Raw genomic sequence first — 14733 nt, 5'->3', positions numbered from 1 at the left:
CATTATGGTTGAGTAATAATGCCAAGGGTCATGCATAGACAGTGTACAGTTATTTTTTTGTTGACGCTTTATTATAACTCTTATTCATTCATGAATCCGTAGCAAGTATGTAATACATAAGGAGTCCATGCACATTCTTATATGAATATATGTATATATGAAAATATATAGTGGCATTTGCAACTATTTGATCTACTAATGACATGTTATACATTATATGATGTATTAATGATTGGTGAAGTTAATAATGATATGTACACTACTAAGATTTTACATTTTTTATTATTATTAATTCTCTTCTGTTCACAAAGCCTGCATTTATTTATCCTATATATATATATATATATATATATATATATATATATATATATATATATATATATATATATATATAAAACATAAAATATGTTTATTGTTTAAAATAAGTGCTTTCTATTTGAATATATTTTAAAATGTAATTTTCAGCATCATTACTCCAGTCTTCACAGTCACATGATCCTTCAGAAATCATTCTAATATGCTGATTTGCTGTTCAAGAAACATTTTTATTATTACTATCAATATTTAAAACAGCTGAGTACATTTTTTCAGGATTCTTTGGGGAATAGAACGTTTCAAAGATCAGCATTTATCTGAAATAAAAAGCTTTTTAAAAATTATACACTATACCATTGAACAATTTGGAGTCAGTATATATTTTTTCTTTTTTTGGGGGAAGAATTGATAGAAATTAATACTTTTATTTAGCAAGGATGCTTTAAAAAAAAAAAAAAAAAAAAAAAAAAAAAAATATATATATATATATATATATATATATATATATATATATATATATATATATATTTTTTTTTTTTTTTTTTTTTAATATTTATATATTTTGTGATCAACATTTTATTGTCTTTAGATTAACAGAAGAAATCTATAAATTTATAAATAAATAAACAAATGCAGGCTTGGTGAGCAGAAGAGACTTCTTTAAAAATCTTTAAAAACCTAGTGTAGGTCATTTCATTTACATACCCATCATAAATATATTACTATATTGTAATTAACAATTTTAAATATTGCAATCATATATTTTTAAAATCATAATATTAAATATTGCAATCATATATTTTTAAAATCATAATATCATAGAAAAGGTAGCAGTAGTAAATCATTTCATTACTTGTGCAATGCAATAGAATGATGACTGAGAGATGTACAAATAAAATTTTCCTTAAAAGACTGATCTATTATATTTGACACATTTTTAAAAATTATTATTGATAGTTAAGCAACTAAAGTCGTTTTCATCCTGAAATATTACAAACATAATAAAAGTTATGATTATTTTTACAGTAAAGATCATTACATGGGTACCATGACCTTAAAGGAAACATTGTGACCCTGGACCACAAAACCAGTCATAAGTCACACAGGTATATTTGTAGCAATAGCCAAAAATATATTGTATAAGTCAAAAATAATAAATTCTTATTTTATGCCAAAAGATATTAAGATAATGTTTCATGAAGATACTTTGTAAATTTCGTGCCGTAAATATATCAAAGACTTGTTTTACTAATAATTAATTACTATATTACTAATTTTTGATTTGTAATGTGCATTGCTAAGAACTTCATGTGGATGATGATTTTCTCAATATTTAGATTTTTTTGCACTTTCAGATTCCAGATTTTCAAAATAGCTGTATCTCGACCAAATATTGTCCTAACAAACCATACATCAGTGGAAAGCATATTTATTGAGCTTTCAGATGATGTTTAAATCTCAATTTCAAAAAACTGATCCTTATGACTGGTTTTGTGGTCCAGGGTCAGATTTATAAAATGATACCTTTACTTGATAAAAAGTATAAACTACCAATCAGACAACAGAAGGCATGTAACAACAGGTTTTCTGCAGAGTTTTGATCATGTTGATAGTTTAGAGGCTTTAGAAAGTTGCATATCAAATATAATACAGTTGGTTTTATAGATTGTTTACAACACAAGTGCACTGACACTGACAACACAGCATAACACAAATGATCCATGTTTACGACCAGTTCTGATTCAGCCGCATTTATAAACCCCAATTTTCTGTGATCATTGCAGGTCTGATGTCCTGAATTAACAGCAAATGTGGAGGAGCAGGTTTCTCAAGGGTGCAGGCTGTCTCTTGCAGGGGACAGGCTGTATTCCATGTAAACCCTCTTATCTTCCACCCTGGAGATATCTATCAATTTACCAGCCCTGCCTCAATCCAGTCCTGCAGCGTTCTTTTAAACCACCAACTTGGTATTGTCCTGAAAACCAATTAAGACCTGCTGGTGCTTTATATTTCTGCAGAACATTAAGAAAAGATGCAAAGTCTGTCATCGATTTCCCAACCCAGCCCCTCACAGTGACCGATATCAAACAGTATCTTCGTTCGAAGGATATCCCTTTCCATGATGGCTACAGCTGCTTACATGCACCTAGTATTTTCATGCAACCAGCACCTGAAGGATCTGGAAAAGAGAGTTACACGCTGTTCATCGATAAAACCACCGGACAGTTTCTGTGTAAGGAGACTTCGGTGGAGGGGAGCTGGGAGGACCTTCAGGATTGCATTGAGGTGATGTTAAATGAGAATCAGACCTCTATTAGTCCTAACGTGCTTCTGGGGTTTCCTGAGAGCATGGAGGAGCAAGAAGAAAGAGAGATGGAGATGAAGGAGGTGCAAAGAATATGGAGCAGCTCTGTGCCGCTTTCCGAACTCCTGGATGAGGACGTGCAGCTTGTGAAAACCATGTTTCAGATTGGTAAACTCTCCAACGCCACCCTGAAGAAATTTGGGGTTAGGTTCTTCAAGCCTACCAAGAGTTTGGTGTTTCCTTGGTTTGGTGGACGTGATTTGGGCCTCCGAGGTGTTAAATTGCTTTCTGCTGGTACGAAAAGTGACGGACGTGTGGTTTACACCGAAGCTACGGTTCCTAAAATCTCCAGCTACCACAATCTCTTCGGCCTGCCTTTGATAGGACGGAAGGACACTGAGGTTGTGCTCACGGGACGTGAGATAGACAGCATGGCTGTGAGTCAGGCTACCGGGCTTCCGTCTTTGGCCTTGCCACGGGGTGTAAGCTGTCTGCCGCCAATCCTCCTGCCTTATCTGGAGCAGTTCAAGAAAGTCACACTGTGGCTAGGGGGAGATATGCGCTCCTGGGAGGCCTCAAAAATATTCTCTAGGAAACTTGGACTGAAACGCTCTTCTCTTATCAGGCCGGGGGACTTTCAGCCATGCCCCAGTGAGGCACTGGCCCAAGGCAGGAACTTGGTGCGAATTGTCAAGGCTTCCATCCCTGCTGCCCACAAGTCCATTGTGTCCTTCAAGCAGCTCAGGGAGGATGTGTATGGGGAACTGGCTAATGTGGAGCAGGTGGCTGGGATACAGTGGTCTCGATTCCCAGAGCTTAATCGCATACTCAAAGGTCATCGCAAGGGGGAACTGACCGTTTTTACAGGTACTGCCATATATATGTATACTCTGCCATTCAAAAGTTGGGGATCAGTAAGATTTTTATCATTTTTATTTTTCACCAAGGCTTTTGTGTATTAAAAATACAGAAAAAATGTCATATTTTGAAATATTATTGCAATTTATAATAGTGGTTTTCTATTTTAATATACTTGAAAATAGAATTTATTTCTGTGATGCAAAGCTGAATTTTCAGAATCATTACTTCAGTCTTCAGTGTCACATGATCCTAAAGAAATCATTCTAATATGCTGATATATTAGCAATGTTGGAAACAGTTGTGCTGCTTAATATTTTTTTTGGAACCTGTGATACTTTTTTAGGATTCTATGAGACTTGTATTGTTAGAAAATATTTCTATTTTGAATAAATGCTTCTCTTTTTAACTTTTCATTCATCAAAGAAACGTGAAAAAAGTATCACAGGTTGCAAAAAATATTAAGCAGCACAACTGTTTCCAACAGTGATAATAAATCAGCATATTAGAATGATTTCTGAAGGTGTGGCACTGAAGACTGGAGTAATGATGAGTAATGATAAAAATTCAGCATTGCATCACAGAAATAAATTTAATTTTAAAAAGTAAATTCAAATAAAAATCTGTTTTTTTTTTCAATTGAAATAATGTTTCATAATATTTTTCCTGTTTTTTAATCAAATAATTTGAACTTTTTATTTTAAACTAAAAATCGTACTGATCCCTGAACAGCAGTGTATATATACTATATGTGACCCTGGACCACAAAACCAGTCTTAAGTCGCTGGGGTATGTTTGTAGCAATAGCCAAAAATACATTGCATGGGTCAAAATTTTAGATTTTTCTTTTATGCCAAAAATCATTAAGAAATTAAGTAAAGTTCATGTTCCATGAAGATTTTTTGTAAAATTCCTTCTGTAAACATATCAAAATGTAATTTTTGATTTGTAATATGCATTGTTAAGAACCTAATTTGGACAACTTTAAAGGTGATTTTCTCAGTCTTTTTGATTTTTTTGCATCCTCAGATTTCTGATTTCAAATAGATGTATCTCAGCCAAATATTGTCCTATCCTAACAAACCATACATCAATAGAAAGCTTATTTATTGCTTATTTATGCTTATTTATAGCTTTCATATGATGTATAAATCTCAGTTTTGTCAAATTTAACCTTATGACTGGTTTTGTGGTCCAGGGTCACATATAGCTTTGCTTTTCCTAATTGCATTCTGTATTATAGTAAGTAAATTGAAAAGTAATTTAATTAACATTAAATAACGCTAAAAAATAATAATATTATATAATGTGTAAAATATAAATATGTGCATAAAAATAAAAAAAAATATGTAAAAAGCATAAATGTGTAATATAATTTTTTATTTTTTATTTTTTTGTGTGTATTTGCATATGCAGGTCCAACAGGCAGTGGAAAGACCACCTTCATCAGCGAGTTTGCCCTAGATCTGTGCATGCAGGGTGTCAACACATTATGGGGCAGCTTTGAAATCAACAATGTGCGTCTGGCCAAAATTATGCTGACCCAGTTTGCCAAGCAAAGGCTGGAGGAGAACCTGGATCGATATGACATGTGGGCTGACAAGTTTGAGGACTTGCCTCTCTACTTTATGACCTTCCATGGACAGCAGAACATCAAGTAAATCATTGACATTCCTTTTATGAAATCTAATAGTTTTATTGTAAATGGGTATAGTATTGTGGTGTTTTTTTCATGTAGCTTGATGTCATGAAAATTATACATTTATATTTAAATATAAAAATACCTCACTTTTTCGCTGCACAGGACTGTTTTGGATACCATGCAGCATGCTGTTTATCTGTATGACATCAGCCATGTGGTCATTGACAACCTGCAGTTTATGATGGGTCAGGAGAACCTGTCAGTGGACAAGTAAGGCAATCATTTTAATGTGCTATTTATTTACCAGGTCCTGAAAATCTAGGAATACTGGAAAAAAAAAAAAATCAAAACTGTGATTTCCAGTCTTGGAAAAGTATACAATTATATAATTTTGAAAAGTCATGGCCGTTCTGTAGTCAGCACTCACTTTTCTAGTAATGCTCAGTTATCAAATAATATTTTTTGTGAGTCAGATTTCTATGTGGGTCATTCTACAGAATTGGTTCAAGGTGAGAGTTGGAAGCATCTTGATAAAGATGTCTTTTTCCACAAATTTTGTATGTATGCAAATTGTATAAAATCCAAGGTACACATTTCTAGTAACTGTGCAGTTCATTCTCAAATTGTATTTTCAGAAAGTTTTGGAATATTTGTCCTCTCCCCAAATTTGTCACTACGGAAACACAGTAATATATTTTATTGAGAAGGGTTATACTGACCTATTAAAATTGTGTTTACATTTACCTTGTAAATATATATATTTTTATATTTTATTAAAACGTTTTAGAGGTAAGTCAATAACAATTACATTTTTTTAAACAATTTTTTATGTCATTTATAAAATTGGTTGAATTTTGAAGCCAATTTTTCTTTGTAAAAGGCATAAAGTTGATCATACTGATTTCAAGCTTAAGGATTCATTAGTTTGAATACATTGCATCAAACACTATCATAAAATCTTAGTTGATAATTCAATATACTCATGACAGCACATTTTCAGTAATAGGGACAGTAATGCTTTGGTAGCGACCCATCACATTACAGAATTACTACTAAAAAATACAATCAAAAATAGCATAACAGTACTAAAATTTAGTTTATTTCCCCCAAATAAAGGATTATGTGTTCCCTTTTGACACTACCATTTCGGTTGTGAATGTTACAGTAGTTTTTTTTTTTTACTTATTGTTTTTAAAAAATCAAAAAATATATTTTTAAAAACAACAATGGAGTAAATTATAAAAAATCTTCCAATATTGTTTTCATAAGTTGTCCCCAATAAATGATGATTGTATATATATTAAGCTTACTGATATTTTAAATATTATTGTGGGTTTCAATAGATAATAGAAGGATCTTAGTAAACATCTAAGTCTTGAGTTCTTAAATGCTTTTTAAAGGTGTTTCTTCGTTGCGGGACAGCAGTTTGCACCCATGCTGTAGAATGGCGCATACAAGGATTTCTCTAAAAATCTTAAAAATCTAGTTATCAATCTTTCTAAAGAATTATTATATATTTTATCCTCAGGTTTGCAGTACAAGACCACATCATTGGAGCCTTCAGGAAGTTTGCCACAAACAGCTGCTGTCATGTGAGTCTAATTATCCACCCTCGGAAAGAAGAGGATGATAAAGAACTGCAGACAGCATCCATCTTTGGCACAGCCAAGGTTGGTAGATACAGACTGTGTCCACATTTATTCCTTAGATTTTCACATGTACATGCTTAGTTTCTGTTTATAAGGAAATCAAATCCAATATTCCTGTCGAACCACATTTTTCACATTTTATGGCTCTGGCTTCTAGTCTTATCCGTGACCAGCTATTTTTACCTGTACAAAACAGCTCATTTTGCAGCTTGATATGGCAAATTGGTGTGTCTTACCATATTATTTTAATGTATTATTTTAATTATAAGCACACTGGTTTGAAGTGCAAACAGTTTTATCGTTTACTGTCGTTGTAATTCTTTTTGTCATTTTCCTATATTAGCTCGGCATTGAAGGATAAAAAGTCTAATGCATAATTCTTTCCCATTTCAGGCCAGTCAGGAGGCCGATAACGTGCTCATCCTTCAGGAGAAAAAGTTGGTGACGTGTCCAGGCCGCAGGTCCCTTCAGGTGGCCAAGAACCGCTTTGATGGAGACGTTGGCATCTTTCCTTTAGAATTCAATAAAGCCTCACTCACCTTCTCTGCGCCTGTGAAAGGAAAGCAGAAGCTTCGTAAGGTGAAAGTAGACAAGAATAACAGCACAGAGGAAATAGAGGAGATTGAAAAAAGCGAGAAAGTTCTCAAGCCCGCCAAAGCCAAGACCTCAAAGACAGTTAAGGGGTCAGCAGCAATAAAAGATACCACAGATGGAGAAGGAAATGATCAGTAGCTCAGAGAATTCATCATTTGTGTGAATTCGAATAAAATGATTGATACATGGTGTTTGCTGCATTTTTGCTACTGAGTAAACGAATGAATGAATGAATGTTCATGTTAAGTATTTTTAGAACTTCTTGTAGGGAGTTGTATGCAAAGTTTTATACATATACTTATATGCACTTATATCCAACTAACTGTTTTGTATTCAAAGGTTTTTACTGTATCAGTTATGAACGAGTATTTGATGATTTAAAGCTGCATTTGTAGAAATCCCACCATACATTTCATCAATGTAAATACATTTTATAAATGATGTCCAAAAATTAAATGTTATCTGTTTCTGTTTGATTGTCGTTGTTACTGTAGGAGAAAAGTGTCAAATAAGCTATTTAAAGGAGGCTGTGAAAGTGTCAGTAAAGTGGCTTTTGTATTCCTGCTTATCAATGTTATCTCTGTTTTTTGATTTCTGACAGTTGAATGTATTTCATGTTATTAAACTATTGACATTGTCTGCTCTAATATACTTTAAAGTTGAATTGATGGCAACTTCAACCCCAATCACACACAGCAAGGAAAAAAAAGTCAATAGATCCAAATAATTTATTCTAGCAATTATAATTTAGACTGGGTTTAAAACTTAATAAATATCAAAGACTAATTTTTAAGTAAAGTAGTAAGTGTTTGTTTATTTATTAATACATATTAGTGACAATAAGTTTAATATGTTACACAATAAAACAAAAATGCAATATTGTATTCATATAAATGCATATTATGAAAACATTATTACTATTAATACTATTAAACTGACGCTTTAAAATACCTTTGTCAGACTAGATACTCTTTCCGACAATTTTTTTAATATATTATCTATCTATCTATCTATCTATCTATCTATCTATCTATCTATCTATCTATCTATCTATCTATCTATCTATCTATATATATGTATATATGTATATATGTATGTATTTATATGTATGTAACCAAAAATCTTTAATTTAATTTTGGTTTTGCTGTTTTTTTGTTTTAATTGTATGTCTATGCACTTGTTGTTATTCGATCTGTAAAACGAGTATGTAATGATTATGTCACTGATATTTGCCTTTTTGTTACTTAGTTACTATGTGTGATCAGGACCTTGACACACTGCAGCGTGTTGAGAAACATGTCATATGACTTTTTGCACCAATCAGGACCCTTGTATATGTAGGAAGTATCTGAGCCTGAGTTGCTGGTTTCTGTTCCTTTACATAAACTTTATTGATTAAATCAATTTTATTCAACTTTTTTTTACTGACCGCTGTAAATGAGTTGCTCGGTGATTTAAGCTGCATGGCTTCAGCTACTAGAAATCTGTCGAACACTTAACGTTAGTTATTTTTGCGAAGTAACTGCAATATTGAGCCACAATGGCCAACATTTGTCCAGTTAAAAATGTTGCAGATTTAGTTTCTGAAGCTCGTCGTGTGTACCGGGAAACGTTTGACGGGGACAATGCAAATGTTGCAGTTTGTGCTCCAGGACGTGTGAATTTAATCGGAGAACACACAGATTACAATGAAGGATTTGTCCTCCCAATGGTAATGACTCTTTTTTTGATCCCATTAGTCAGCAAGTGCTGGTAAAGTTCATTTAGAAAATATAATAAATATGTTGTAAAATATGTAATATGTTGTAAAATAATTTTGTGGAGGTGTGTTTACGACATTGTTTTGAAAAGGTAGCGATATTTGATTCGATTCTTCGAGCTCGAATCGTTCTTTCGAATCGAATCTTAGAAATGAATCAGTTGAAACGAGTCACAAAAAAGTTCTAAACGATTTCTTCACGAATTGGATTAATTAATTTGTCCAGTTCTCGAGCCAATAACTTATTATTGAAATGAGAATCAAGGATTTGAGTATAATGAATGTTGCTAAAATGTATTGGAGCTACGTTTAAGACTTACGACAAATTTTTTACCTTTTTAAAAGACATTTTAAAACAAGAGATTGAATTTGAATTTGAGTTCATTTTAGGCTAATGACACTTATCCCAATAATCAGCAAGTGCTGGTAAAGTTACAAATGCTATTGATATGTTGTAAAATATGTAAAAGCTATGTTGTAAAATAATTTTGAGAGGGCATGTATCATTCTTTTGACTCATAGTAGCGATATTTGATTCGCGCTCTGTTCGTTATTTCGAATCAAATCTTAGAAATGAATCAGTTAAAACAATTCACAAAAACAGGTCTGAATGATTTCTTCAGGAATCATTAGGCTAATTGATTCTCCCAGTTCTCGAGGCAATCATTATTGAACCAAGAATGTAGGATTTCAGTATAAGGGATGTTTCTAAAACGCACAGAAACTATATTTAGAAATTATGAGAAATTTTAATAAAAAAAAAAATAATGACACATTTTGACACAAATTAATCCCATTAATCAGAAAGTGCTGGTAAAGTAAAAAAAAAATGTTAATACTATGTTGTAAAATATGTAATTATGTGGGGGCATGTTTACAACATTCTTTTGACGCAAATTAGCGATATTTGATTCAAGCTCGATTCGTTTAGAATCGAATCTTAGAAATGAATCAGTTAAAACGATTCACAAAAACGATTTTTTGACACATTTAGTAATGCTAAAACGTACAGGAACTACGTTTAGAACTTATGACAAATTTCAAACCTTGTTTTAAACGCATTTTAAAACACAAAAAACTTTTTTCAGTCAAGAGATTGAAGTGAGTTAATTTTAGAGTAATAACACATTTATTTTTAACACTATATATCCCACTAATCAGCAAGTGCTGGTAAAGTAAAAAAAATGTATTAATATGTTGTAATATATGTAATATATTGTAAAATAAATTTGGAGGGGCATGTTTACAACATTCTTTTGACGCTAAGTAGCGATATTTGATTTGATTCTTCGAACTCGATTCGTTCTTTCGAATCGAATCTTAGAAATGAATCAGTCCAAACATTCACAAAGCAGTTCTGAACGATTTCCTTACGAATTGGATTTATTAATCCTTCCAGTTCTCAAGCCAATAAAACATTATTAAACCGAGAATCAAGGATTAAACATACAGTTTATGACTTAATTGTGACAAAAAGTATTTTAGTAAAACATTTTTCAGTCAAGAGATCGAATTAATAAGTTTGAAAGAACCGATTCCTTTAAATGAATCAGTATTACCAGCATTATGCCAAGTGAACCAGTATTACGTCAATTTTATGACCTGCTGTTTATTTGTTCAGTATGCAAAATACTATATCTTGCAGAGCTGATATCTGAACAATGGATGGATTGTCCTTTCAGATCCTTGATGATATTTTCTCTTGTAGATAACAGATTGGAAACGTGGCCAATTTACACATTCTCATCTGTCTTTATAAATAGCAATTAATTATAGCAACAAACAGATTTTCTTCTCAAATCAAAACAGACTGCAATTATGCACTGACAATCTGTGTTCTAATGTTTGTTTGAATGATTGCAGGCCTTGCCGATGGTGACCGTCATAGTGGGCAGCAAAACTTCTGGCCAGAAGTGCTGCGTTGTAACTCTGACTGAAGCTGCCGATGAGCCCAGGGTGGTGGACTTTGATCTCCCAAATGAACTGACCCCACTTTTAAGAGGGCAGCCAAACTGGGCCAATTATGTAAAGGGAGTTGTACAGCACTACAGAGGTAATCTTTTGCTATCATTTTGCCTATCTGGCAAAAAAAAAGGGGGAAGTAATGAGGAAGTGTACATTTAGTCTGCCTCGAGCACGAAATGTGACCCTAGGGACCCATGCTTGAGAACTCATCTTTGGACTAACGTTTTTTTTTTTATATATAAATGCAGTGTTTACAATAACCATACTTGCAACACTTACAGAACAGTTGCTGAGCACATGTTCGCTGTTGTCGTACTCTAAAAGTAAATATAGATTTATGTACTTCGAAAGAAGTATGTATTAATCTCATGCATGTATTCAGGCAATGTCTTCTGTTTCCACAGCTCGGCCCATTCCAGGCTTCAGAGCTGTAATAGCCAGTAGTGTGCCACTAGGAGGCGGACTCTCCAGCTCAGCTTCACTTGAAGTGGCTGTGTACACCTTCCTGCAGCAGTTGTGTCCAGGTAAGACCTCCTTCTGTCTGTCACACTCATTTTAAAAAGTTTTGATCTGTTAGTAAAACCAAGATCTGGCCCTTCACAGATGATGGGGATCAGGTAGCGAAGGCAGTGGCCTGTCAGCAAGCTGAACACACTCATGCTGCGGTGCCCTGTGGCATCATGGACCAGTTTGTGTCCGTTTTGGGTAAAGAGGGCCATGCTTTGCTGATTGACTGCAGGTTAGTAGATTTGCCCATTCAAATTCTTCTGTCAGATTAGAAATAATCAGTTATACTTAGGTACTAGTTTGTACAGTTCAGGTCAAAAGTTTACATACACCTTGCAGAATCTGCAAAATGTTAATAATTTTACAAAAATAAGAGGGATCATACAAAATCCATGTTATTTTTTATTTAGCACTGACCTGGATAAGATATTAAATAAGTAAAAGATGTTTACATATAGTCCACAAGAGAAAACAATAGTTAAATTTATAAAAATGACCCTGTTCAAAAGTTTACATACACTTGATTCTTAATACTTGTTACCTAAATGATCCACAGCTGTGTTTTTATTTTTATTTTTTGTTTAGTGATAGTTGTTTATGAGTCCCTTGTTTGTCCTGAACAGTTAAACTGCCCGCTGTTCTTCAGAAAAAAATTTCAGGTCCCACAAATTCTTTAGATTTTATAGCATTTTTCAGCATTTGAACCCTTTCCAACAATGACTGTATGATTTTCAGATCCATCTTTTCACACTGAGGACAACTGAGGCACTCATATGCAACTATCACAGAAGGTTCAAACGCTCACTGATGGTTCAGAAGCAAAAACAATGAATTAAGAACCGGGGTTGAAAACTTTTGGAATTTGAAGATCAGGGTAAATTTAACTTATTTTGTCCTCTGGAAAACATTTAAGTGTCTTCTGTAGCTTCTGAAGGGCAGTACTAAATGAAAAAAATATGATATTTAGGCAAAATAAGAAAAAATTACACATCTTTATTCTGTTCAAAAGTTTTCACCCCTGGCTCTTAATGCATCGTTTTTCATTCTGGAGCATCAGTGAGTGTTTGAACCTTCTGTAATAGTTGCATGTGAGTCCCTCATTTGTCCTCAGTGTGAAAAGATGGATCTAAAAATCATACAGTCATTGCTGGAAAGGGTTCAGATACACACAAAAGCTGAAAAACCAAAGAATTTGTGGGGCCTAAAGGATTTTTCTGAAGAACAGCAGGCAGTTTAAATGTTCAGGACAAACATAGGACTCATTTTCTCTTGTGGACTGTATGTAAATGTCTTTCATGTGAAATATCTTATTCAGGTCAGAACTAAATAAAAAATAACATGCATTTTGTATAATCCATCTAATTTTGGTAAAATAAGTAACATTTTGCAGATTCTGAAAGGTGTATGCAAACTTTTGATCTCAACTGTATATGCAAATATAATATCATGTGTAATCTTTTGTAGGTCTTTGGAGGCCACTGCTGTCCCTTTGGCTGACCCTGGACTTGTAATCCTGATCACTAATTCAAACGTCAGACATTCACTCACAGGAAGCGAGTATCCCACCAGACGAAAACAATGTGAGGAGGCAGCAGCCATTTTGGGGAAGAAAAGTCTAAGAGAGGCTACTTTGCAAGACTTGGAGGGTAAGTCTTTAATCAAAGTCATTTCATAATAAAATATACATATTTTATAAATATCTAAATTTATTCATAGCTGCCAAGGATCGATTGGATGGTGTGACGTACCGTCGGGCACGCCATGTAATCGAGGAGATTGAACGCACAGCCCAAGCTGCCGAGGCACTCAAGAAAGGGGATTACAAAGAGTTTGGGAGGCTGATGGTGGAGAGCCACAATTCTCTTAGGTAAACATCTATGATCGAAGCAAGATTAGCATGTTGGAAGACTTACAGAAGTCAACTCCTTTTAAACACCCCTGGATTAGAAGTGCATTTCAGTGTCTGAAATGTTATTTGCTTAACCCATTTATTGAATAGGTGGGGTTAACTGTCTGGGGTTAACAGTTAAATTGCTTTTAATTATGCATTCTTTGCATTGGGGGTAATATTGTTTGTCTTAGGGATAATTACGAGGTCAGTTGTCCAGAATTGGATGAGCTGGTGGCCGCAGCTCTGGAGGTGGATGGAGTGTTCGGGAGTCGGATGACAGGGGGAGGATTCGGTGGATGCACAGTTACTTTGCTTCAGGCTCATGCCACGGAGAGAGCAGTCAAACACATTCAGGTTTTTACAAGTTTAAGATCTTCTGTGTATCTGTGCATCACAACTGGGGATTCTGGGTGCTTTAGAAATATGATTTTTTCTTCAGAATTTCTAACTTACTACCTGCTCTTGTATTTTCCCTGATATTATCTATGAATAAAGCCAACATGTGTTAGACAGGAATTCAGGCCAAGATGTTAATACTTTTCTGTTTCTTTACAGGAGAAATATCATGGATCTCCAACTTTCTTCATAACTACTCCATCAGAAGGAGCTCATGCTCTCAGTCTATGATTTTTAACCAGTGCTAAACCAATGATTTTCTTTTAAATGATTTGAAATTTGATTTTCTGTAGTTTCTGTACAGATATTCAATAAAGATGAGTTGTTTGCTTTTATTGATTTAGGATTAGTTCACTTCCACAATGAAAATTTCCTGAAAATTTACTCACCCCCATGTCATCCAAGATGTTCATGTCTTTCTTTCTTTAGTTGCAAAGAAATTAAAGTTTTTGAGGAAAACAATCCAGGATTTTTCTTCATATAGTGGACTTCAATGGTGGCCAATGAGTTGAAGGTCCAAACTGCAGTTTCAATGCGGCTTCAAAGGGCTCTACACGTCTTATATAGTGAAACGATTTTCTAAGAAAATACTAAATATATACTTTTAAACCACAAATGCTCATCTTGCACTAGCTCAACCTCATGCATTACGAAATCACATTGGAAAATCACACGTTGGTTAGTTTTTCGTTTGTGTATTAAGGTTAAAAAAAAAGTAAAGTAGGGCGAAAAACTCTTTTTCTCCTTCTACTTCAGAATCATCCGACATTGTTTTAAATTTTTTGTAAAGGCCGTTTGACTTTCTTTTTCTTACTTTTGAACAGAATGAAGATGTGATTTTTTTTTTTTTTT

General features: G+C 33.7%; 2 protein-coding genes across 2 annotated transcripts; both read left to right on the top strand.

The window, feature by feature from the left end:
- The first annotated feature begins 2114 nt into the window (after positions 1-2114).
- LOC141298088 (twinkle mtDNA helicase-like) lies at positions 2115-8000 on the top strand. The gene is made up of 5 exons (XM_073828596.1): positions 2115-3487; positions 4895-5135; positions 5283-5390; positions 6649-6790; positions 7163-8000. Exons 1-5 carry the CDS (start codon positions 2125-2127, stop codon positions 7499-7501), a joined length of 2193 nt encoding a protein of 730 aa, XP_073684697.1. The 5' UTR covers positions 2115-2124; the 3' UTR covers positions 7502-8000.
- Positions 8001-8690: 690 nt separating this feature from the next.
- LOC141298134 (galactokinase-like) lies at positions 8691-14216 on the top strand. Its single transcript, XM_073828644.1, has 8 exons — positions 8691-9074; positions 10986-11175; positions 11492-11611; positions 11691-11826; positions 13059-13240; positions 13311-13461; positions 13677-13839; positions 14041-14216. The coding sequence occupies exons 1-8, from the start codon at positions 8904-8906 to the stop codon at positions 14110-14112; spliced, it is 1185 nt and encodes a 394-aa protein (XP_073684745.1). The 5' UTR covers positions 8691-8903; the 3' UTR covers positions 14113-14216.
- Positions 14217-14733: the final 517 nt, after the last annotated feature.

Source organism: Garra rufa, chromosome 22 (assembly GCF_049309525.1).
Source record: "Garra rufa chromosome 22, GarRuf1.0, whole genome shotgun sequence".
Lineage (NCBI taxonomy): Eukaryota > Metazoa > Chordata > Actinopteri > Cypriniformes > Cyprinidae > Garra > Garra rufa.
The sequence above is the reverse complement of the archived record's forward strand: the minus strand, read 5'-3'. Positions and strand labels throughout refer to the sequence as shown.

Bases quoted from the DNA above. Each gene is read 5' to 3' on its own strand.
- LOC141298088 (XM_073828596.1), top strand. From the start codon at position 2,125: ATGTGGAGGAGCAGGTTTCTCAAGGGTGCAGGCTGTCTCTTGCAGGGG. The intron at 3,488-4,894 runs GTACTGCCATAT...TTGCATATGCAG, and splicing joins GGAACTGACCGTTTTTACAG to GTCCAACAGGCAGTGGAAAG. The intron at 5,136-5,282 runs GTAAATCATTGA...TTCGCTGCACAG, and splicing joins CATGGACAGCAGAACATCAA to GACTGTTTTGGATACCATGC.
- LOC141298134 (XM_073828644.1), top strand. From the start codon at position 8,904: ATGGCCAACATTTGTCCAGTTAAAAATGTTGCAGATTTAGTTTCTGAA. The intron at 11,827-13,058 runs GTTAGTAGATTT...AATCTTTTGTAG, and splicing joins GCTTTGCTGATTGACTGCAG to GTCTTTGGAGGCCACTGCTG. The intron at 13,241-13,310 runs GTAAGTCTTTAA...ATTTATTCATAG, and splicing joins TACTTTGCAAGACTTGGAGG to CTGCCAAGGATCGATTGGAT.